The 25858-nt window shown below is 36.7% G+C and overlaps 2 protein-coding genes across 2 annotated transcripts in view; one reads left to right on the top strand and one right to left on the bottom strand.

The window, feature by feature from the left end:
• LOC137389625 (activating signal cointegrator 1-like) overlaps positions 1-15611 on the bottom strand; it is a 98256-nt gene extending 82645 nt beyond the window's left edge. The window contains exons 1-6 of the mRNA XM_068075685.1: positions 15527-15611; positions 12630-12789; positions 10444-10530; positions 7503-7665; positions 4574-4692; positions 2236-2414 (exon numbers count right to left, since the gene is read on the bottom strand). Coding sequence (XP_067931786.1) covers positions 2236-2414; positions 4574-4692; positions 7503-7665; positions 10444-10530; positions 12630-12789; positions 15527-15609 — 791 coding nt within the window. The 5' untranslated portion in view covers positions 15610-15611. The remainder of the gene's footprint in view (positions 1-2235; positions 2415-4573; positions 4693-7502; positions 7666-10443; positions 10531-12629; positions 12790-15526) is intronic.
• A 529-nt stretch (positions 15612-16140) lies between these two features.
• Positions 16141-25638, top strand: LOC137390529 (uncharacterized). Its single transcript, XM_068076858.1, has 7 exons — positions 16141-17012; positions 18102-20035; positions 20805-21350; positions 21451-22086; positions 22689-22924; positions 23004-23423; positions 25435-25638. Exons 1-7 carry the CDS (start codon positions 16141-16143, stop codon positions 25636-25638), a joined length of 4848 nt encoding a protein of 1615 aa, XP_067932959.1.
• Positions 25639-25858: the final 220 nt, after the last annotated feature.

Raw genomic sequence — 25858 nt, 5'->3', positions numbered from 1 at the left:
TAAAATTAAACAGACTGTATTATTGATATACCCTCAGATCTGGGTATACAATTAAACATACCATACAATTGATATACCACCAGATCTGGATATACAATGAAACGTACTATACTATAGCCTATCAGGCTGATAAGCACATCTTAAAATAAATTTAAACATGCAGCTGGTTCTTCCTATGACTTAGGTTTTGTCAGTGGCAAGATTTCATCATATGATTAATAAGAAGATGAATGATATTTTATATTGTCATTAAATACTGTACAATTGCTCCTGTCATGACCAATCTTAACAAACAGAGTGTGGATCCAATTCGTTAAAATCTAACTTTCAGGCACGAGAAGATACCCCTTTGGAGAGAGAAGATACACTATTGCAGAAGTACAGCGCAATGACTCCATTGATGATATCAAACACTACAGGTTCCTTTTAGATCTAAAGGAAATAAATGAAGCTCACCGCTATAAAAGACACCATACTCTAGTACAATAAAAGATTTTAATTAGCCAGCGCTATTCTAAAACCATAGAACTAGTTGTGATATAATTAAAAAAACTGGGTCGAAGTATGATTGTACAGACACGTATTTTAAACTCTCCTTAGACAACGGATGTGTAAGAGCGTATCTATCAAAACCGAGCTAGATTGTTTAAACCGAAACTTGATATCTGCAGTGAAAATACCCAACACGAGTGGGCAACTCCCAAACTCATTGCTTGCGTGCACAAGGACAACATAGGTATTGCTATTTTAAACCTGGTAATAAAGACAGGGTGTGAAAAATCGATTCCCTCAAAGTGACTTGAAACACGGTTTTTACAACATTGGCAGTAAAAAATTTATCATTGGAGATGCACGTAAAGCAAACTTTTACTCAACATTACTATTAGTGAATTAATCGTTTCGATGCCGTAGACGCATTTATGCGTTTTCTATAGACGAGTGCCGTAGACGCATTTTTGCGACTTTCCTAGCAATTATGTAGTAACTTAGTTTTATTATTTGTTGACAACATAACTAAAGATCTTTAGGTCTTTTATAATATTGACAGCGTTGTCCGAAGGTTTACCTATAAAATTAGCCTAAAATAATGAAACAATTTAAAATTTTTCTTTGAGAATTTCCAACGTAAAAACCAACATTTTTGGTGTAAGTTTTATTAAGTACCGCGCGAGTCAGAAAACAGATAATTACTTATGTTTATGGCATTATAGCCAATTCAGATTCAGATTTTTGCGATTATACAGATTATTAAAGTAGCAGTACTGACTCTGATAGTGGTGAAAGTAATAGTTTTGTAAAAGGAACATTGTGGAGGATCGTTCTAGCTTCTAAACGACCATAGCTTTACATAGCTTTATCATCGCACAAAATAAAGATACATTGAATTTTTCGCATGGCAAGTTGGTTAAAATGTAGGAAAAATAAAATATGTAACAAAAATGTTCTAGATAGAGTTTAAAATTGAAAAAATATAGTATAAATATCATGAAGTAATATCGGCAATTTTCGGTAAAATGGTTGGCACTAGGCTGATAGCTAAATTTGTACATGGACGACAGTGAAAGGGTTAATATATATTAAATAATAACATTTTTAATATATTAAAGAGTATTGAGTTAATGAACACATATAATTAAAACTGTTTAATACCAATACTTATTGTTATAATAAAGAAAATTTTCTCTCTATTCTTAAGATTCCTGTGTTAACTCACATCTCAGTTAACATGTGTGTTAACAACTTAGTTAAAAACCTTAGCATTTGCGTTAACCTAACTGTTTGTTTGGTTTCATGTAATTTTTATTATAATACGATTCGTGCCTGTTTGTCTGGGTGAAGCCATATTGAGAGCCTTAGGAAAAATAATGCATCGCACAGAAATCAAGCTCGAATATTTGGCTCAGCAGTCAGGCACACAACCATCTGCTCAACTCAACCACCTTACTGCATGAGGGAATAATTGTGCAGAGTTATTTGATAGGATAATACTACATAGAATGATATGTTAGGATATACTGCATAGGCTAAGTTACTACATAGAGTGATCTTTCACAGCTACTAGTGGTGATATGATGTTTGTGCGCAATTTGATAGATTGTTTTGGTAATTATCAGGAAGAATTTAAAATGTTCAATTCATGTCGATAGCTGGATTATGACAGTCCCACCAAGGCATGTGATTTAAGAACAAAGGTAGAGAAGCAAACACTTCCAACTGTGTTTATTCAGCTCCTACCTTGTCTGATCAAAGTGTATGAGCCTGTCTTTGTGTTCTTTAGCCTTAGCAGCCTGAGGACTTTCTGGTTCTTGAGGTAGAAATTTAGGCACTGCTGAACCCTTCATGAGAGATTCATAAAGTTTGTCTCCTTTTCTTGAACCTCTTGATATTATTTCTCTTTCTTCCTCTGAGCAGACCTGCCAAAATGGAGAGGCAAACTTCTATTTTACAACAAAAAATAAATCGTATATGAATCAGGTTTTTTAACAAAAACATGTCTGAAATTTGCAGGCGCATACAACATGTCAGTTAAAACTAGCTCGCTCGTAAGGAAACAATATTGTCAAGAGCACACAACCCTTGCTCAAGATTAAATATTAGTTTTCAAAAATATTAATTTGTATAACAGTACTATAGAATCTACAAATGGTTTTAAATTGCAACACGAGCCGAAATTAAATTCTTTTAAGCAAGCTTTATTTGTTTTATGTAGCTGCGAGGCCTAAAGGTGAATACCGTATATAATATAGTTTTTCATGAGATTTGGGGTTAGCAAACTGTGGGGTTATACGTTGAAGCTATGTGAGCGTCTTTTTGAGAAGGTCCTGTTTTTACTCAACCCCTATAATCGAGAAATTATTTAGAAAGTAAAGTATGAAGAAGTTCTTGTATTTTACATATATATTATATTATGTTTTATATAATATTTACATATATTAATTTTATATAATTTTACATATATATAATATTATGTCATTATATTTGCACATTTATCTCCTTAACTATTAGTACATCTCCTTTCTGGACACCTCAAGTATCCAGGCTTCTACACATAGAATATAGGAGAACCCAGTGATCAGCAGACAAGAATTTTATTTTGATAAAATTTTTGATAATAGATAGCTCAACTGAGAACTTATTACTTTATGGCAGTAACTGTTCCGTAGGGTCTAAAAAGTGACAGACTACACGAGTTAATCAGCACAAGTAACAAGTTGATAAAGGTACATAAATGACGTGCCACTTTCATCTTTGTGTATAGTCATATTTCTAGGTTTTCCATATTGAAAAGGTCACCAGTCCAAGACAACTTTGTGACAACGTTTTAGCCTAATAGGCATTTATAAGAGGGGTGAACGGTGCTGTGAAAGGCTTAACACTCATCAACTAGAGTAGAGTTGTCCTCTCATTAGTTGAGAAACGCTCAGGAGTGTTGGATATAAAACCAGCAAGTTCTATTTAAAGATGACGTGGAATTCAAGGACATTTTGTTGCCTAGATATTGGCATGAACCGCCGGCAACCAAGAATTTCCAAAGATCGATATACCCATAGAGCGATCGATATCGATATAACTTGCTAATCTAAATGACGACATACTAACCTATGAACAACCCAACAGCGTTGGCATAGTTGACTTCTGATAAATAAATGTTGCTCATTGCCAAATGATCAAAATGTTTCATACAATTTTAACACTTAGAATATGAAGCTAGTCAGCATTGGTCAAAATATTTCTCACAGCAACCAATAGATGAGGTGCATGATGTGTAACCATAAAGGATACACTCGCTGATGAAATACACCTTTTGTTTCGCCAATACATTGGGGAATCATCAGCAACGCAGTGTTGATACGCCATTTCGAAAGCAACACGATGGTTGACATTGGTATGTTAAAAACTGATTAATCTATTTGAAATAGTTCCTAATAACAATCTCGGTTCAATATTATTCATTTCAAAAGCAAACTGGTTGCATTCAAGAGTGGCTTTCGAATAACAAAGACAAGAGGGTTTTGCACAAACAACCATTTTGTACGAACAAACATATTCTCACTTGTAACATATTAATCCGCTGGAGTAAATTGGGACTGTTTATGAAACGTTTTAGATACATTTAATAATATGTTGAAATCATTTTTTTATAGTTTAATTAATGTCATGAATTAAAAGTTCTTGCTCTCATCTCTAATGTGTACCGTTTCTTTGAGCAAAACATAGGAATACAAATAGCAGCACAAACACCATTGCTTTCACATAATTATAGTTGATGATCCAAGTTACTCTACAATTATTCTGACGATACTTTAATAGCTGTACTGAAAAATCAAACAAGGTCATCACGCATGGCCTTCACACTACCAAGGCCAATTCTCATTGGTCAATCTAATTGTCAGCACGATGCAACATTTAGTAGCGTCGGAGGATGGATAGTCGCAGTAAATATCCACCCTACACATCAGCCATGCATTCCATCAGTGTGTAGAGCCAGACCACTAAGCTGATGAGTGCTGACAGAAATGAAGAATATTTTTCAGGGTCCAAGAATATGGTGCGAGGAGGAATATTCACTCACCAAGTTACCGCAGAAAACGCAGGGACCAGAACCCTCCTGCTTACAGACAACTCTACCACAGCGAAGGCAGTTATTGATGAGACCGTGCTTATGAGCTTGGCAAACACACGGGTGTCGACCTGTCAAGTATACAATTGCAGCTGTATAGCTGGTTGATTGATGTGACCAGGGAAGTTAAATTGTGTGAATTGGCTTATCACAAGCATGTAAAGTGCAATTGAACTGTACAATTGTAAAAGTATAACATAATAATAATAAACATACCGGATAATAATAAACATACCAGATAATAATAAACATACCGGATAATAATAATAAACATACCGGATAATAATAAACATACCGGATAATAATAAATATACTGGATAATAATAATAAACATACCAGATAATAATAAACACACCGGATAATAATAAACATACCGGATAATAATAAACATACTGGATAATAATAAACACACCGGATAATAATAAACATACCGGATAATAATAAACATACCGGATAATAATAAACATACTGGATAATAATAAACATACCGGATAATAATAAACATACCAGATAATAATAAACATACTAGATAATAATAAACACACCGGATAATAATAAACATACCAGATAATAATAAACATATCGGATAATAATAAACATACAAATAATAATGAACATACCGGATAATAATAAACATACCGGATAATAATAAACATATCAGATAATAATAAACATACTGGATAACAATAAACATACCAGATAATAATAAACATACCGGATAATAATAAACATACCGGATAATAATAAACATATCGGATAATAATAAACATATCGGATAATAATAAACATACCGGATAATAATAAACATACCAGATAATAATAAACATATCGGATAATAATAAACATACAAATAATAATGAACATACCGGATAATAATAAACATACCGGATAATAATAAACATATCGGATAATAATACACATACCAGATAATAATAAACATACCGGATAATAATAAACATATCAGATAATAATAAACATACTGGATAATAATAAACATACCAGATAATAATAAACATACCGGATAATAATAAACATATCGGATAATAATAAACATATCGGATAATAATAAACCTATCAGATAATAATAAACATATCGGATAATAATAAACATACCAGATAATAATAAACATACCGGATAATAACAAACATATCAGATAATAATAAACATACCGGATAATAATAAACATACCGGATAATAATAAACATATCGGATAATAATAAACATATCGGATAATAATAAACATACCGGATAATAATAAACATACCAGATAATAATTAACATATCGGATAATAATAAACATACAAATAATAATGAACATACCGGATAATAATAAACATACCGGATAATAATAAACATATCGGATAATAATACACATACCAGATAATAATAAACATACCGGATAATAATAAACATATCAGATAATAATAAACATACTGGATAATAATAAACATACCAGATAATAATAAACATACCGGATAATAATAAACATATCGGATAATAATAAACATATCGGATAATAATAAACATACCAGATAATAATAAACACACCGGATAATAACAAACATATCAGATAATAATAAACATACCGGATAATAATAAACATACTGGATAATAATAAACATATCAGATAATAATAAACATACTGGATAATAATAAACATATCGGATAATAATAAGGAATATGTGAAGTAATAATGAATATGTGAATAATAAAATAATAATATGAAGGGAATTAGTTTGAGCTCCTCTAGTCTGTCTAGTACACTATGGTATGTTCTAATACTACTAGCTACACATTTGTATTGCTGCCTACATATAGCTCATCTAAGCACATCCAACGAAAAACCAACGAATGTTGTCATATTCATAGTGCTTGGTGTGAAGGTGTGCGTCCTTCAATTTTTGTACATAATCTTTGGGTAAGTCTGACAAATAAGTATTAACATTGACTAGAACTAAACTTCGCTGACCTTTTAATACTCTCATAGTCATACAACATGACGGCGTCAAAGAACAGCAAACATGACAGAGCAAAAACATTTAGGAAAATTAGCAAAGATTCAGGCTAATATTAGGTTCTCTAAAACAAGTTTTTCCAAAAACATCAGATAACAATAAGGATAGAGGCGTTAACAAAATAACAATAACAACGTTTTCACTTGAACTACTTGAAAGTTTGTTGTCTTATTGGACAATGTTTACAACAGTCATTCACTTCTATTATTGACCAGCACCTCTACGTACTCAGCATACCTAGCAAATAAAATTAATTTCATGAGGAGATGACTCCTGATTAAAGCATATTTAATTTTCAACGTGTAAAGAACTGTAGCAATGCATCTGTGCAGGAGTAATAAACCTGCCAAGACTATACATGACTAGTCAAGGCTTGTACTGAGCTGTCAGAGCCTGATATAAACTTAAAGCACTAGATTTAGCCAGCAATGATGAAGTCAGCTCATTCTAAATGCAAGGAAGCATGCTGTCTGCATACGGTTTTGACACATACATTGTTAGGCAATAATTAGCCCTTGGTCATGGCAGCAGAGCTGAATTTTGCAAAAAGTTAATCAGTTTGTTAGACTCACTAGTGATTCATTAATTCAGTATGGAGAAATCAGAAGTCAGTGATTACAATAACATTTGCATTGTGATATGTTCACTAGAGGAAGAGTAACCTAGAAATTATGAAGGAACCATCATCGCTCACGAATACATTTTCTATCAAAAAAGACCAAGCTAAAAATAGATAAAATGAAACCGGCATTCCATGCATTATTGATTGATCTTTCTCAATTACTACCCTGTTGACAAACGATGACATATATGGACATGATGGCTAGTACATGATATATCATGTGAACGACGCCTTTCATCACACCTGGTATCTTGGTAACACTGCGATCCTTCCCTTCGCTATCAAACAGCGGAACAAACTTGGTTTTACGTGACGGAGAGGGCTTGACCGGAGAAGCATCATCTTTGACTGCCTGTTGCTGGGAGCTGGAATCTGAAGGGGGTTCTTCAAGACTTTTTGACATTTCCTGTCAAAATTATCACTTATAAAATTACACTCCCAAATTGAGTTTGGGAGAGAGAATGACATATGAGAGTGTCTATCTCTATTATATATGCTAGTACCTCGCAGTCTAGCGTGCGGTGAGAGATTGTCAAGTGTGTCGATAAAGCCAAAGAACATGTAGCAACACAAATATTCAGAAATATTTTACCCTTTCACCGCCACCCATGTACAAATTTAGCTATCGGCCTACTGCCAGCCATTTTACCGAAAATTGCCGATTTGCTTCTTGATATGTATACAATATTTTTCAACTTCAAACTTTATCTAGAACATTTTTGTTACATATTTTATTTTGCCAACATGGTAACAAATCCTGTTATGCAAAATATTTAATGTATCTATACATTGCGCATTGATAAAGCTATGTGAAGCTACGATCGCTACGAAGCTAAAACCATCCTCTACAATGTTCCTTACTCTTACAGAACTATAACTTTCATCACCATCAGAGTCAGTGCTGCTACTTTAATTATCTGTGTAATCACAAAAATCTGAATATGAATCGGCTATAATATCATCAACATAAGTAATTCTTTATTTTCTTACTCAGAAGGTACTTACGAAAGCCATAATAACACTGAATAGCTCGAATGTCAAAAAGAAAAAACATTCGCTTTCAAGTTGTAAATTCCCAAACAAAAATTATAATAATTTCTTTAATTTAAGCTAATTTTATAGAGAAATCTTCGAACATCACTTTCAATACCATGAAAGCCCTAAAGATCATTGATTATGTTGTCAACAAATAATCAAATTAAGCTACTACGCAATTGCTGATGAATTCGCAAAAATGCGCATTCGGCAGTCAACCATAGATTTGCATAAATGCACATACGGCAGTGAAAGGGTTAAGGGGGTTCATTGGTGCAGGTGTTAGAGTGAGGGTCTGACATACTGAATGTCACGGGTTGGGAGTCTCGCCATCCTCGTTGAGAGCAAATATTTTATCCTTACTTCTAACTTTGGCTTCAGAAAAACGAACAAACAGACACAACTCTAACAACAGTAAATATATTTTTGTTCTGTTTTATTTGAGGCATTGACACATTCTATTTTTTCTTTCCAGTATAGACCTTGCTGTCTAGAGAAAAAGGGAAAAAAGTGATTTAAATTGACATTGAAGGTGCGCGCTCCAAAGGTTGTCGATGAAAACTCGTAAGATCATAGTTACTGAAGTTATTAAATTAAAAACTTAAGTTTCGTTCTTTTCTATTTGAAGGGCCAAAGGGGTGAGTTTGGGATGATCTTGGAACAGATTAAGCAGTTTACATGTATTTCATTTTTCATATAACATTAAGTAAAATCACTATAACCTAAATGTTCCTGGAATGGATTATTTATATCGTAGGAGCCTCTACTATACTTCGACACTTTAAAGCTGTCAAGGACAAGTCTAATCGACTGTTAATCTATCATGGATTGCAGCAATGTTTCTTTTATAACGTACTATGCATTATGCCCCATGTACAAGGAGATGTGAATGTACTTACATGTACATATCCATACACAAGGACATGTACATGTACTCACATGTAGATGAATTGCGAAAGTCCAAAAAGCAGTTTAAGTATTTTGATGTGGTAAAATTATGACTCATACTTGAAGAAAATCTAGTCTTTATTTCGCGAAATTTCTGATTTCGCAGGTCTGGAACGCAAACTCATCAAAATAGAAGGAATTCCTGAATGGTGATATTAGTTATATTGCATGATCTGAAGATTTGCAGCTTGTCATGTCAATTGTGTGAGATTAAATTCATGCAAATAACAGCCACCTTACTAGTTTCATACACATTCCAATACATGTAGTTATTATCTGTTGTGACTACAAGAAAGAAAGGATAATTTCGTACACAATTGCATTGTGTACGAAAGATACACTGTTATAAAACAATGCGACATGAACTTATGTTTGAAGCCTAAATATTCATACTTGAAAATTACTTTATTGTGTCAAAAATTAAAAATTATAGCTTACAATGCTGGTCATATAGCAATCAAGTAAAGTTAGCAGATGTCTGTGTGTCCATTATGACAAACCTCGGAGCTGACAGCCGTAAACAAACAATTCCTGTACTTGTTTGAGCAGTTTAATGCTATTCTAATCACAAAACCTTGTGCTTCATCTCAGTCTCCATTAAGGTGCGCCTATTCTATGGCACATCTTGGTTTTTATATGTAACTTTTTAAAGCGCTGGAGCACTTTGCTAGCACAAAGTAGGAAACCGATGACATCACAAAGTATCAGCAAGAATCTAATTTTCAAGCGGCAGGAGTGCTCAGGAGAGCCAATCGCTGAGCAGCATGAACAATAGCGAGTCTATTCGCTTTAATTTATTAGAGCTTTTTAGTAGCGACATGTCATAAACTTTAAACACACCGACTCAACTCCTTATGTTTCTGAACTGAATCTCTCCTGCAGCATCACCTCAGATAAAGTTAGCCATTGGATATAATGAAAATGGAAAGATATCAGTCAAAATCAAAAATGTAAACAAAATGACCACCATGTCTTTGATTACAAATGAAATGAGTACAAATAACAGCATTCTGACATGTTCAAATAATTGTGATCGATAAGCTTTCAGTGAAATAGAAATTTCCACCGAGATACTTCGGTAATAGTCTAGCATAAGTACCCACTCCTTACCCGAAATACTTCGGTAACAGTCTAGCATAAGTACCCCACTCCTTACCCGAAATACTCCGGTAAAAGTCTAGCTCAAGTACCCATTCCTTACCAGCTGTTCCTTAGTTTTCCTGCTAGCACTGTCCTTTGATTTGAGAGATCTTGATGAAGCATCCTCTTCTGTGTCCTTTTTATATACCTACATATAAATACATGTACAAATAATCTAGCCAATGATTGCTATCTGAGTGGAGTTCATGTAGGCAAGGAGAGGACACAATTGCAGTAAGGACAGGCCTGTAAGTGGACTGCTGGCATGGGTCATGTATTTTGTGGTTTCTTCCTAACATATTTTATAATTCTGTAGTTTCTGTCCGTGTGTGTACACAGACATACTGCAGGGCGCAACCAGTTTTGCCCGCATGCCTACAAATAAAAGACCCCTGTCTTGGTTTATTATATCAAAGAAACAGAACCTGTTTGGCCATCTGCATGTGGTATTAACCTGTACAGTAGACGATCCTCGAACTTGAATAATCCATTCCGAGATCGTTGATGTTATAGAGATTTTACGTTATACAAACAGTAAAATACATTTAAATTGCCTAATCCATTCTAAGATCTCCCCAAACTCCCTCATTTGGACTTTCAAAAAGGAAAGGTCGGAAACTTTCAGAAGGCTCAGAAACAGAAAGGTTCAGAAACTTAACTTTTTAATTCAACGACTGAACAGTAACTGCGCTATTATTGGTTTGTATTAACAACTTCTCTCTTTTCTTATCACTTCTACTGAGTTTAGAGTCAATGATTGTGGTAATTTTACTCTAAGTTAAAGGGAGCAAACACCTTGGATGTCGGTGTAAATAGATTTTTTAGCCTTTTTTTACACAGCATGATCTATGCTGCAAAAAATAGTATGCCTAAAAAGGAAAAACAAAAATATATCTTTACTATAATAACAGCTGTTACTGTCTGTCTGTCCATTTGTCCAGGATTGAAGGTCAAGATAAAACATCACTTTCAACAAGACTCGAAATCATGATATTCAGCTTGGTAGACCAACACTCTAACACCTGCACCAATCGATCACTTTTAGATATTTCTGAATAATTGTGTCCAAACTTATTATCAGCGTTTTACTGGCACACCTGATGACCTCACACAAGACACACTAGACTGCCTGGGTCTTACTATATATAATAGAGATACACCTACACCCCGTTTTCTCTCCAAGATGCCAAAAGAGAGAAAACGATTTTTTAGGCTAACTATGAGAATCTTGTTCTTTAAACTGAATTAACTGAACAACTTGCATAGACTTAACAACTTGCATAGACTTAACAACTTGCATAGACTTTACAACTTGCATAGACTTAACAACTTGCATAGACTTAACAACTTGCATAGACTTAACAACTTGCATAGACTTAACAACTTGCATAAACTTAACACTTTCAAGTACCGTAATTTCCAGACTATTAGCCGCTAACTTTTTCAGATGTTTTGAGCCATGCGGCTGATTTAGAGGCTGGGACTATTCTGTGGTTTTTCTTTCACCGCTCGGTGCACACTAACCGGAATTAGAATCAAAACTAAAAAGCTATGACAAGAAGCAGACGTCGATTTTTTATTCATCTAGCAAATAGAACACGACGTTACACAGAAATGGAGTTAAATGAATACTAACTATTTTTTATTGCTTCTGCTCCGTTTTAACCAGCAGAGTTGCAGCCGAGTCAAAAAGCACAGTTATGAGTTATGTGGCCTATACAAAAGGTGCAGCCTATGTTTTTTAAAATAGAGCAGATGCGGCAGATATAAGGGAGCGGCTAATAGTTAGGAAAACACGGTATATGGAAGTTCCTATATAATATGAAGCGACAACTTGTCATAAATTCTTTACGTTGAGGAAAACTTATGTAAAGGGAGGTGTACATTATAGCAGTGTCTACTGCATAGTATGAAATATATGAGCATCTACTGTGTCTGCAATTGACGAACAAGTAACTGTTGGCACGTTATTATTGGCCAGCCTCATGTAAGCATTCGCAAAAAAATTAAAACCATTGGCTAAAGTAAACACACACACATGCACGCGCGCGCGCACACACGCACGCACACATACATATATATATGTGTGTGTGTATATGTATATTTGTGTGTGTATATGTATTTATATATACATATATATATATATGTATATATATCTTGATAATTGTACATGGCACGACCAAAGCATATAGTTTACAAAATAAACTACGAAGCTAACAAAATTATCTTCAAGCAGAGCTGACTGACCACTGCACCCTCGGGAACGGCTTGCTCAACATGCCTAGCCCCAGGTTTCCATTTTTTCAGCAGTGCTTGAATGAACTCTTGATGCTTATGGTTGGAAGTGTTGAGCAGCTCTTGTAAGTAGTCTTCTAGATCAGCTTTAGACTCCATCGACAATAGATATCTACAGATAAAAGAGGTGTTATCATCTATAGATAGAGGAGGTGATATCTACAGATAGAGGAGGTGTTATCTATAAATAGAGGAGGTGTTATCTATAAACAGAGGAGGTGATATCTACAGATAAAGGAAGTGTTATTTATAGAAAGAGGAGGTGATATCTACAGATAAAGGAGGTGTTATCTACAGATAGACAGTACTATTCTCCACTACAATACATACTAAAAGGTTGTTTGATCACCAGCCCATACTTATAAGAATTCCGTTGAAAGATTAAGAAACAATAAATTACACAACTCTCGATCACCACAAAATACAAAACTGCAACAAACTAAATAAATTTTGAGGGAAAAATTGACTCTTTAATCAACGTAATTGCTAACATACGAAGCTCAAAACTTCTTCTAGTCTCACTATTTCATATGTGAGACTGGCAAAGTCAGTCAAAACAACACTGAACCTAAAATATAAAAATATACAAGCTAGGTTAGTTTTAATTGGAACCATAACTGTCACATACAACTTTTATCGTATTTACTAAGTAAATCAGACACGATGATTCTGATTTTGTACTCAAAATAAAGATTAGTCCACTAACTTTCAGAGTAATGAAGGCTTTTTTATAGCGTTTTAATATCGGTCTCGAAAACAACACAATCAGCACAACAAGCTCCGCCCATAAATACGTGACGTAACCTAGCTTTTTAGGAACAGAAGTTACGTAGGGAATACTAGGGATGTTTAGACCGATTTAGAATAATAGAGATGGATGTTTTAACATCCATTAATATCTAAATTCAGCTTTAAAGATAATCTCAGTCTTTTCTGAAAGGTAGATAAGCTATTTAACATTGCATATTTTAAAAAAAGCGGTAACAACGCTAGCTTGTGATAAACCCACGCTTTTTGAGCTCACTTGTCTTGGCGTTCAGCCTATTTAAACATGACGTAACAAGCTACGAGTAATTTTAAATAGTTTATATACCTTTCATAAAAGACATATTATTTTACAGGCTGGATTTATATGATAATGGGTTTTAAGACACCCATCTCTATTATTCTAAATCGGACTAAACATTCCTAACTTCCTTTCCTGAAAAAGCTAGGTTTCGTCACATATTTATGGGCAGAGCTTGTAATGCCGGTTGCTGTTTTCGAAACGGATATTGAAACGCTTTAAAAAAGCCTAACTGAATTTGAAGGTTAGTGGACCAATCTTTATTTTGAGTAAAAAATCGGAATCAGCGTGGCTGATTTGCCTAGAAAATACGATAAAGTTGTATGTGACAGTTATGGTTTAACCTAGTTTAAGTCATCAGTCTCTTCGCCTTCAAGCCTATGCGTGCTTCTGCCATGCCTAGACCTTAAAAAAACTTTTATTGTCCTTTGTTTATTTATTTAATTTTTACATAAAAATTTTTTCGTAACTTCATATAAGACTAAAGGCATGTGTAAATTACCAGTTATACTTATTAAGAAAATGTTGGAGATGATTGGGGTTGTGTTGGGGTTGTAGAAAACATTAAATAAATAGAAGTATAATAAAGAATATTTGCTCTGTGACTGTTATATCCGATGATACATGTGACTGTTATATCAGATGATACATGTGGTTGTTATATCAGGTGATACAAGTGACCGTTATATCGGATGATACAAGTGACTGTTATATCGGATGATACAAGTGACTGTTATATCGGATGATACAAGTGACTGTTATATCGGATGAGACAAGAGACTGTTATATCAGATGATACGTGTGACTGTTATATCCGATGATACACGTGACTGTTATATCCGATGATACATGTGACTGTTATATTAGATGATACATGTGACTGTTATATTAGATGAGACATGTTACTGTTATATCAGATGATACATGTGACTGTTATATCAGATGATACATGTGACTGTTATATCAGATGATACACGCGACTGTTATATTAGATGAGACATGTTACTGTTATATCAGATGATACATGTGACTGTTATATCAGATGATACACAAGACTGTTATATCAGATGATACACGCGACTGTTATATTAGATGAGACATGTTACTGTTATATCAAATGATACATGTGACTGTTATATCAGATGATACACAAGACTGTTATATCAGATGATACAAGCGACTATTATATCAGATGATACAAGCGACTGTTATAGCAGATGATACATGTGACTGTAATATCCGATGATACATGTGACTGTTATATCAGATGATACACGCGACTGTTATATCAGATAATACATGTGACTGTTATATCAGATGATACAATGACTGCTATCACAGATAATACGTGTGACTGTTAAATCAGATGATAAAAATATCTATAGAAATATATTTGAGGCTAATTTGCTGGTTTATTATAGCAACCATGAGCAACTACAAAATAAAATATATATCAATAGAGACATGTAATCCTACGACTTAACGCATTAGCCAATGCCATGACGAGAGACAAACAGAAATTGCAGCTACTGACGTTATTTTTGGAGAAGTCTTCTGTATGAGCGTTTGAATCACAATCAAATTTTGTCGATTTTAATCTTGAAACATCCTGGCATTCAGATAGCCTAAAACAACTAATAATATTTCGAATAATAGAAATACGGCTATACACTATATGATATACTAGAACGGAAAGGAGAGAGGTGCAGGTGGATCTGAAACATGCAGCACTATCCTAAAAATAATTATGGATATAACTGGATATACAGATATCCTAACTCACGATGTAAAATCTCCGGAAGCATCAAAGCCTAGTAGCTTTGACAAACGAACTCCAACCCAAGTAGCAAGCGAACTTTGAGACATTTTCAATGTCCTCTAAAGAACCTGAAAATTAAAACATATAATTACAATGAATGAGAATAAAAAACAGAGTACTGGCAACTCGAGGTAGGTTCTAAAATTTGGATAGTTATTGGTAGGATTACAGTTAGAGTTTTTTACATTGTATTAAACACCATCACAAGTAATCATTCCAACACTGAATGTTGAACAACCAGTCTTGGTACTTTCTACTGAAATGATTTTTCTATGATTACTTTCTACAAGTGATGATTTTGATGGAAACATCATTGTCTTGTTCCCACAGTTATATATGTTTATATAAACTGTTATATGTGTACTAAGTATGTGTGACCTTGAAGCAATGTTATGGGTGGTCTAGCTGGTGTTATCTTTATGACTCATCAGTACTGATCAAGCAGCCTAGCTAAGCAGTCGTCTTGAATTATCCTTGTCAACATTCATACAATAAAACCACCTTGAGGAAACTCCACATTATAATATGGTGTCAGGACGTCTATAGTATATAGTGTGGATTATCGCTTCTGGATAGTAATGGCAGAGGGTGGTTTGCGAGCTCCAGGTTGCTTTATATCTAATGCTGGCAACCCCAGTGAGACTAGCAGAAGCTGGCACGAATGGCTTGAACAATTTAACTTTTATATGCTAGCAACAGAGAAGTCAACGAAAGGGGGAGAAATCCAAGTAGCCATACTGTTAACCCTACTTGGACCACAGGGTCAGGAGATATTCCGAACTTTCAATCTTCCTGAAGGAGACCGCAAGGATATTGAAAAGGTTAAGGAGGCATTCACCCGGCACTTTACACCGCAAGTGAAAACTATCTATGAACGGTACAAGTTTCATAACAGAACACAGCTTCCAGGTGAATCATTCGACAATTTTTTAACTGCACTACGCGGACTCTTGTCTACTTGCAATATACATGCTGATGAACAAAATAGTGCTCTGATAGACAGGATTGTATGTGGCATTAACTCACCAGAAGTCAGAGAGGACATATTCAATTTAGATGGCAATCCGGATTTGAACAAAATTATACAGCTGTGTCGTCGGGCGGAAGCCACCAAACATTATCTTACAGATATGAAGATCGACAAAGAGAATGCTAATATTAATACAGTACAACAACCGAACCATCTAGCTCACAAGAATAAGAACGGCGCCAGGGTTAATAACTGTAAATACTGTAAGTCGAGTCACCCTAAAGGAGCATGCCCTGCATACGGCAAAGAGTGCCGAAATTGCCACAAGATGAATCATTTCAGCATAGCTTGTATGGCACCACAGCGTAAGTCTGCTGCCAAAGCTGCATATAAGCTAGTAGAGACCAGTGGAGAACAGAATGACATAACTTTTACTGTGAACAACGACAAGAGCCGAAGAGAATGGTGCATCACCACAAGGTGCAATGAAAAGCCGCTACATCTCAAAGTTGACACTGGAGCTTCATGCAATGTCATGCCTAAAGGGATATTTGACTCTTTATTGGTGCATACACCTCTACAAAAGTATGGCAAGTCATTAGTTTCATTTAGCAACCATGAACTAGATGTACTAGGTAAAGTAACATTGTTGGTGGATGTTAGCGCTCGTTTTGTACCACTAGATTTTGTAATAGTGTCATCAAGTGCAGGTCAGAAGACCTTGTTAGGATTACCAAGTGCAATGGAATTGGGTTTGGTCAATGTCTCAAATACAGTCAGCGATGACCTTGCTAAAGCTTACCCAGATGTGTTCAGTGGTTTGGGGTGCCTCCCATGCAAACATGCTCTGCAACTGAAAGAAAATGCTAAACCAGTAATTCAAAGTGCCAGAAGGGTTCCCTTTAGATTGCGCAATAAGTTGAAGGACACTCTTCAAAAAATGGAATCTCAGGGCACTATAGCCAAAGTGAAACAGGCCACAGATTGGGTTCACCCTATTATAAATGTATTAAAACCAAATGGCTCACTTAGAATTTGTCTAGATCCTACTCAGTTGAATAAATGTTTACGGCGTGAACATTTTGCACTACCCACGACATCAGAAATATTTGCTATACTATCTAAATCGCGGGTATTCACAACGTTAGACGCTACATCTGGCTTCTTACAGTTGGAGCTAGACGAAGATAGTAGCCTACTCACCACATTTGCCACTCCCTTCGGTAGATACAGGTTTTTAAGGTTGCCATATGGTATTTCTTCAAACCCAGAGATATTTTGTCGCACAGTTTCTGAACTATTTGAGGATATAAAAGGCGTTGAGTGCTATGTCGATGACCTCTTGATTCATGCACCCACAATGGCTGAACATGACGCAATCCTCAAATCAGTGCTAGAGAGGTGCCGAGAAAAGAACCTCCGGTTAAATGAGTCAAAATGTGCATTCAGACAAAAGCACATCAAATATCTAGGTCACATAATTGGGGATGGGGTCATCAAGCCTGATCCAGCTAAGATCAAAGCAGTCATTGACATGCCTCAACCACAAAATGTGGAAGATGTTCGTAGATTGCTTGGAATGGCAACTTATCTCTCAAAGTTTTGCCCTAATTTGTCAGACATAACCACCCCGCTGAGAGAACTAACCAAAAAAAATGCGACTTGGTCGTGGTCAGGCACACATGATGAGTCCTTGGCACAACTGAAGGCTGTGGTGACATCCACTCCAGCATTGCGAATGTTTGATCCAGACCTGCCTATTGTATTATCTGTGGACTCCAGTCAGTTTGGCATGGGTGCAGTGATAATGCATGACGGGCAGCCAATTGAGTTTGCTAGCTGCACACTGACAGACACTCAAAAAAAGTATGCTCAAATCGAAAAAGAATATCTAGCAGTTCAGTTTGGCTTACGAAGATTCCATCAATATATATATGGTCAACATGTAGTGGTAGAAACGGATCATCTTCCACTCATAGGAATCATGAATAAGGGTCTTAATGATATCAGTCCCAGGCTATTGAGAATGAGACTATGCAATCAATTATATGATTACACACTTGCGCATAAACCAGGTAAAGCTCTAGTTCTTGCAGACACACTATCGCGTGCCTTTTTGGCAGATTTATGTGAAGATGCAGAAGCTCTAAGCTCACTAGATACAGAACAAATCCATTCAGTCACTAGCGGTGTCCTTAGAAACCCAACCTTCAAAGACCGGCTCCTTAGCACAGTGCACTCAGACAGCACTCTACAAATCCTTAGCAGCTACATACGAAATGGTTGGCCAGCTAAGAGGAGAATGTGCATTGAACCACTGAAACCATTTTGGGCAGCGAGATATGATTTGACGACACACGATGGTCTGATACTTAAAAACAGTCAAATAGTTATCCCAGTGTCTATGCGCAAGCACGTAATAGATATCATTCACATAGGACATTTAGGGGTTAGTAAGTGCATAGAGAATGCCAAAAATTCCGTGTACTGGCCAGGTTATCAGGGACAGATACAGGATGTGGTGTTGAGTTGTGCAACATGCCAGGAGAATGTGAGGGCAAATTCACAATGTGCTTACGAACCATATGACATACCGCAGTATCCAATGCAATCAGTAAGCATAGATGTTTTTCACTTAGCTGGCAAGGAGTATCTAGTCACGGTAGACAGATATTCCAAATGGCCTACCTGCTGTGAGCTGAAGAATGCAAACTCAAGTAGCATTGTCGAGATACTGCGTAGGCAGTTCCTTGACTTTGGTAGACCTGAGATCCTAGTTTCTGATAATGCTTCGTATTTTACATCATTTGAATTTGAACAGTTTCTAAAAGAACTTGAGATACAGCATATCACATCTAGTCCGTACTATTCTCGTTCTAACGGCCTTGCTGAAAGGATGAATCAAACTATCAAAAGCAGCCAGAAAAAGGCCCATGAGTCAAATCAAACATTGTTTGATGTCTTAGCCTCCCTTCGATCTACACCACTGGGGGGTAAATTACCATCGCCTTCAGTTCTATTACAGTCAAGAAATCTAAGAAACAATCTTCAGTTCATGCCTCAACAGCTCAAACTTCAAAAAGTAGACATTAACCTGATTGAGAAAGCTTTCAGAGAGCGCCAGTCGCAAGATATGTTCAACACAAGCCCAGCTAGGCGACCTATTGAGATGTGTGGGGGCATGAGAGTTTGGTGCCAACTAGGCCATCGGCGTTGGGTAGATGGTGTGATCATCCGGAGAGCAGAGACACCCAGGAGTTTTTATGTGAATATCGGCAAGGGTAGAGTTTTTAGAAGGAACATAAAATTCTTGAGGCCATACAAGGAAGCCCCAACAACTCTGCAATCTTTGCAATTAGAGAATATAACCATGCGTAATTTTATGGCAGTGGAACATAGACCGGCACAAGGTGTAGACCACAATGACACAAGGTCAGAGGCCACACAGCCTTTAACCTCATCAGATACCTCACAGTCTTCACACACCACCCACCAGCCTAGTAGTAATTATCAGTCACTTCCATCTGCGCAAACGCACACAACTAGGTCAGGGCGCATATCCAAACCACCAGTGAGGTACCCCCAGCCAGAAAACTAATTTTAAAAATTGAGCATGTAACATTAACCTCGCTTAGTAAGCTGCATCCACCGACATACATTTTAGTTAACTCAGCTCCAAACTCTATTATAAACATTTTCTATTTTTATGCTTTTGTATTCACTGACATTTTAAGTTTTGTTTTACTGTCCTCCCAAAAAGGAGCGTGTTATATGTGTACTAAGTATGTGTGACCTTGAAGCAATGTTATGGGTGGTCTAGCTGGTGTTATCTTTATGACTCATCAGTACTGATCAAGCAGCCTAGCTAAGCAGTCGTCTTGAATTATCCTTGTCAACATTCATACAATAAAACCACCTTGAGGAAACTCCACATTATAATATAAACTCATCATGCTTACTTATTGGTTTACCTAAGCTGTGCTTTATGGTTACTTGTGCTGTTTTTGCATACCTTCACAACCCTATTTGTAATGCTTGCTCTGTCTATTGTATGTCAGCTGGTTATGGTATCTTGACAAATAAACTTGTACTCGTTTCACACAAACTCATAATTCTAACAGGTTAATGGCCCAGGAGCACAGTTGCATTATACACTGTGACAACTATTACAACTTGCTATGGCAGGAATATTAGAAGAAAGACCATCCATCGACAAATTATCAAGAGAGAATTACAGCACATAGAAATTTAAATTGAGACATCTGTTAATAGCCAAAGAGCTATGGGTCTATGTAGATAACTCTATAACGGAACCTGGCAGCGAAGCGAGAGCTGCAGCAAAGGCAGATTATCTAAAGAAGTCTAATCAGACTATGTCAATCATCGTACTGTCAGTAAGTGATGATCTACTCTACCTTATAGCATCCTGTACAAAACCAAAAGATGCGTGGGACACTTTGCAAAGACACATTGAGCGTGATACCCTCACTAACAAACTGTTTATCAAAAAGCGATACTTCAGAGCTACAATGGAAGAAGGGTCATCACTAGAGCAACATATACGATATATGAAAGAATTAGCCGACAAGCTAGCTGCCATAAATTCTACTACTGAGGAAGAGGATCAGGTAGTCACAGTATTAGGTAGTCTGCCTGATAGCTATTTAACCCTTGTAATGGCATTGGAGGCTCGAGTCAATGACATCAATTTTAACTATGTGCAGCAAGCACTAATGACCGGATATCAAAGTTGTAAAAAGAGACAGGCAGCAACAGACGACGCTAGAAATTCTGACTCGGCACTCAAAGCAGGAAATCGTAACTCACGGCAAAATAGCATTAATAAACAGTCCAATAGAAGGTGCTATGAGTGCAATAGTCCCTTTTCACATCAAAAGGTTTTGTCCCAAACTCAAAGGTGATCATGATGCGAAACCAGTCTTGGAGGCTAAAGATAAAAAGGAGGATGACTGTGCATTCATAATTTCTCATGACAAACCACAGGATGCTCGTTGGCTTATTGATTCTGGGGCTACATCACACATGATGTATAACATAGATCTGTTCAAAACATATAGAACATTGGAAAAACCGCGGAAGGTCAGTCTTGGAGATGGCCACATCCTTGAAGTGGTTGACATTGGAAATGTGGAGGTCTTTACCCAAAGGGATTCAAAGGTTAAACCGAACACAATGTATGACGTGCTACATGTACCTCAAATGACAGCAAATCTATTTTCCGTAAGATCAACAGCAGATAAAAGCATAATTGTGCAATTTGGCCATTCTCACTGCTGGCTGAAGAATAAGCAAGGAAAGGTATGTGCCACAGCAGCAATACACAAACTTTACTATCTGGATACTGCTGACGACACCGTATATCCTTATTCCTCTACAGGAAAGGATAACAACATATCGCACCAACGCCTTGGACATGCAGGCACAGCTAGTATTCAAACTGCCCACCAGAATAGATTAGTAATAGGTGCTGACTTATCTAATGTGAACATTGACTTATGTGAGGGCAAGATGGCAAAGGCTTTTCTAAGTCATGGTATTGTGAAAACTACTAGACCACTTGAATTAGTGCACACTGATGTTTGCGGTCCAATGCAAAGTCTCTAGGAGGTAGTAAATCTTTTGTCTCATTCATTGATGACTTTACCAGATATGCATTTGTGTACTTTATAAGCCAAAAGTCAGATGTTTTTGAGAAATTTAGAGTTTGAGATGTTTGTTACAAACAAAACGGGGCTAAGCATTGGTGCGCTGCAAAGCGACTGTGGTGGTGAGTACATAAATGCAAAATTTTAACAGTACTTAGTCTTGAAAGGCATACATCATCAGCTAACAGTAAATAATCGCCAAAACAAAATGGTGTGACCAAAAGATTTAACCGAAATGTGTGTGAATCAGCGAGAGCCATGATAACTGATTCTGAACTGCCTAAGTCATTTTGAGCAGACGCTATCGCTATGGCTACATACGCAAGAAATCGACTACCCACCAAAGCAATATCAACGACTCATGAATGTTGGTTTGGCTGTAAACCTAACATTAGTCATATGAAAGTCTTTGGCTGTACAGCTTATAGTCACTTTCCCACAGCCCTGCACTAAAAACTTGATTGCAAAGCAGAAAAGATGACATTTGTAGGCTATTCTAGCAAATCTAAGGGGTACAGATTGTACGATCCCATATCGAATAAGGTTGTAACCAGACGTGATGTAATCTTTGATGAAGCAAAACTTGGACCAGGTGTTGTGAATAAGAGTGATAAGATAACTCTTAGCAAAATAGAAGTGCATATTGATAGCCCACCGCCTAGCACTTCAAACACATCTAGTGTTGAGCCAGTGTCACGTCGATCTAGTCGCACTCACCATCCACCTGTAAGATACGGTATTGACAAATACGCCGGCGCTAACTAATCACAGTGCATGCTATGCTCTTGGTATCATTGAACCACAGACTTTTACTGATGCTGTAACTAGCCAGCATTCCAAAGAGTGGCTAGCTGCAGCTGAAAGTGAGTACCAGTCTCTGGTTACCAATGATACATGGGAGCTTGTTGACTTGCGAGAGAACCGCCGTGCTGTCGATTGCAAATGGGTATTTCGTGCAAAGTATGATCAAGATGGAAATCTTGATCGATTTAAAGGTCGTCTAGTGGCCCGAGGCTTTACTCAACAAACAGGAGTAGACTATGATGAGACGTATGCACCCATATTAAGATACTCATCATTAAGAGCCTTGCTTTCTTATGCTGTTGTTCATGACATGCAAGTACATCAGATGGATGTGGTGACTGCATTTCTCAACGGCCAATTAAAAGAAGAGATATTTATGCACCAGCCGGAGGGTTTTTTAAAACCTGGTAGCGAACATCTAGTAAGTAGACTCAAAAAATCTATTTATGGACTCAGGCAGGCACCTAAATGTTGGAATGTTGTGTTACACAAATTCTTAAAATCACAAGTCTACAAGCAATCATCAGCCGACCAGTGCATTTATATACATCAAAATTGCAATGCTAAAACAATAATTGCTGTTTATGTGGATGATCTTGTTATAATGGCAAGTACAGAACCTGCTTTGTTACAAGCCAAACAGAAACTGGCTGAGCGATTTGAAATGAAGGACCTTAGAGAGCTGCACTTCCTGCTTGGCATGGCAATAAAACGTAACATCGATTCTTTGAGTCTCAACCAGCAACCATTCATTAAGCAAATCCTGAGTAAATTTGGAATGGAGAGTTGTAATCTAGTGTCTACACCAGCAGCTACTGATGAAAAAGTGCTCAAATCAGATAGAAGCAAATCAGTGGACCCAAAGCTTTATCAATAATAGTTGGTAGTCTCCAACATCTGGCAGTTGGAACTCGACCTGACATAGCACATTCAGTGGGAGTTTTATCAAAGTTTAAATCTTGTCTGACCGTAACGCATCTCACAGCTGCCAAACGCGTGCTACGGTATTTGAAAGCAACTCCTGACCTTGGGCTACATTACAGTAAATAAAATTCAGCTCTGTTAGGTTACTCTGATGCTAGTTGGGCTGATGATATTGATGACCGTCACTCGACTATTGGAGTTGCCTTTTTTCATACAAACAATTTGATCACATGGCTTAGTAAGCGTCAAAGCACGATTGCACTTTCAACTGCAGAGTCGGAATACATGCAACGAAAGAAGCAGTTTGGCTAAGGCAACTGCTCCTTGATATCGATAGCTCCATTTCTCACCCGACCGTTATTAATGTTGACAATCAATCGGCTAATGCAATAGCCAAGAATAACAAAAGTCTCAAGCGCATGGATATAAAATATCATTATGTTCGTGAAACAGTGAATAACAAAATTGTAGCTACAAACTATTGCCTTAGTGAACTGATGCTATCAGACTTTTTTACTAAACCCCTGCCTCGAACTCGTTTTGTTAACCTTCGTCAATTGCTGGGCATAACATTTCAGTTTGCCCTTTGGTTGTCTGTGGGTGAACTAAGCGGGAGTGTAGTGAACCACGGTTGTATATATTAGTTATATCCTATTTACCAGTCTTGCACTTATGTTATGTTTATCAATTTGCCATTATAGCATGGAAAAGTAATCATTATTAACAAAGCTACTACCTGTCCTACCTAACCTCAATGTCAAACAAGGCAGTAACTCGTTGGGGGTATGCCAGGTCGCCCCAATCCATAAGATTGGTCTTGCTTTGTGCACCAACACTGGCTGCTGAGTAATGTTTTTATTTCTGTTGCGAAACTGAGGTTTACCCGAGCTGTGCTTTATGTGGACTTTCATGTGGACGATGGGATTGCCAGTGTGGCGCCTCCTCAGGAAACAATTGAGCTGATAGATGCTGCAAAAGAAATGTGCAGCCCTAACAATGTATGTCTACACAAATTTGTTTGCAACAGTCCGGAAGTGTTAGACAGTTTTCCTGCTACAGAAACAAAGTTGTCAAGGGAAAAAACTAACATACTGACAAGTGATGAAACTCACCAAACTCTAGGGATAGAATGGTCAGTCAAGAAGGACAAGCTAAATACCATGATAATCTTAAAAACCCGTTGAACACTAGAAGAGCCATTTTTTCAACGATAGCACAGCAATTCAACCCTTTAGGTCTCCTATCACCTCTGACCCTAAAAATCAAATGTATTTTAAAAAAGATATGCCGACGTAACCTGAGCTGGGACGAAGCTATCAGTCAAAGATTGGAGATAAAATGGATAGAATGGAAAGAACAGATGCCTAAACTAGTAGAACTAGACATACCAAAATGTATTAAACCCCTAAATTTCGGGGAGATAGACTTAACAGATGTACATTATTTCTCTGACGCTAGCCTTCGTAGATACGGTGTGTGCGCTTATGCTCGGTTTAGGAACGGTTTAGGAACGGTTTAGGAAAGTAGGAGACATCCATTATGCTTTAATCTTGGCCAAAGCTGGAGTAGCACCCCTACAAGCCACCCTCACCATACCACGACTAGAGCTCCAGGCAGCCTTGCTCTCTGCCAAGGTGTCAAAAAGGAATCTGGACTACACACCAGCCAAGAATATTTTTGGACTGATTCAAGGATCACTTTGGGCTATCTAACAAATGAAACCAAAGGATTTCAAGTATTTGTTGCTAACCGTGTCAGCAGCATTAGAGCTATCAGGGAGCCTACTGAATGGTACTATGTGCCCACAATGTTGTTATAATAACTTGTAATGACATGTGATTTCATTTGTCCTTTTATGTCCTTGTCCTGTTTATCCTTTGCCTGTACTTATTGACCTATGAGTTAGGCCTTACTGTCTGAGTTCCCTTCGTG

This window comes from Watersipora subatra, chromosome 3, assembly GCF_963576615.1.
Source record: "Watersipora subatra chromosome 3, tzWatSuba1.1, whole genome shotgun sequence".
NCBI classification, from domain to species: Eukaryota; Metazoa; Bryozoa; class Gymnolaemata; order Cheilostomatida; family Watersiporidae; genus Watersipora; species Watersipora subatra.
Note: the sequence above shows the minus strand (reverse complement) of the source record. Positions and strands in the feature narration are given on the sequence as shown.

Coding starts and splice junctions, on each gene's coding strand:
- LOC137390529 (XM_068076858.1), top strand. CDS start 16,141: ATGGCAGAGGGTGGTTTGCGAGCTCCAGGTTGCTTTATATCTAATGCT. Junction 22,087..22,688: donor AAAGGCTTTTCTAAGTCATG/GTATTGTGAAAA, acceptor TGACATTTGTAG/GCTATTCTAGCAAATCTAAG. Junction 22,925..23,003: donor GTCGCACTCACCATCCACCT/GTAAGATACGGT, acceptor ATTGAACCACAG/ACTTTTACTGATGCTGTAAC.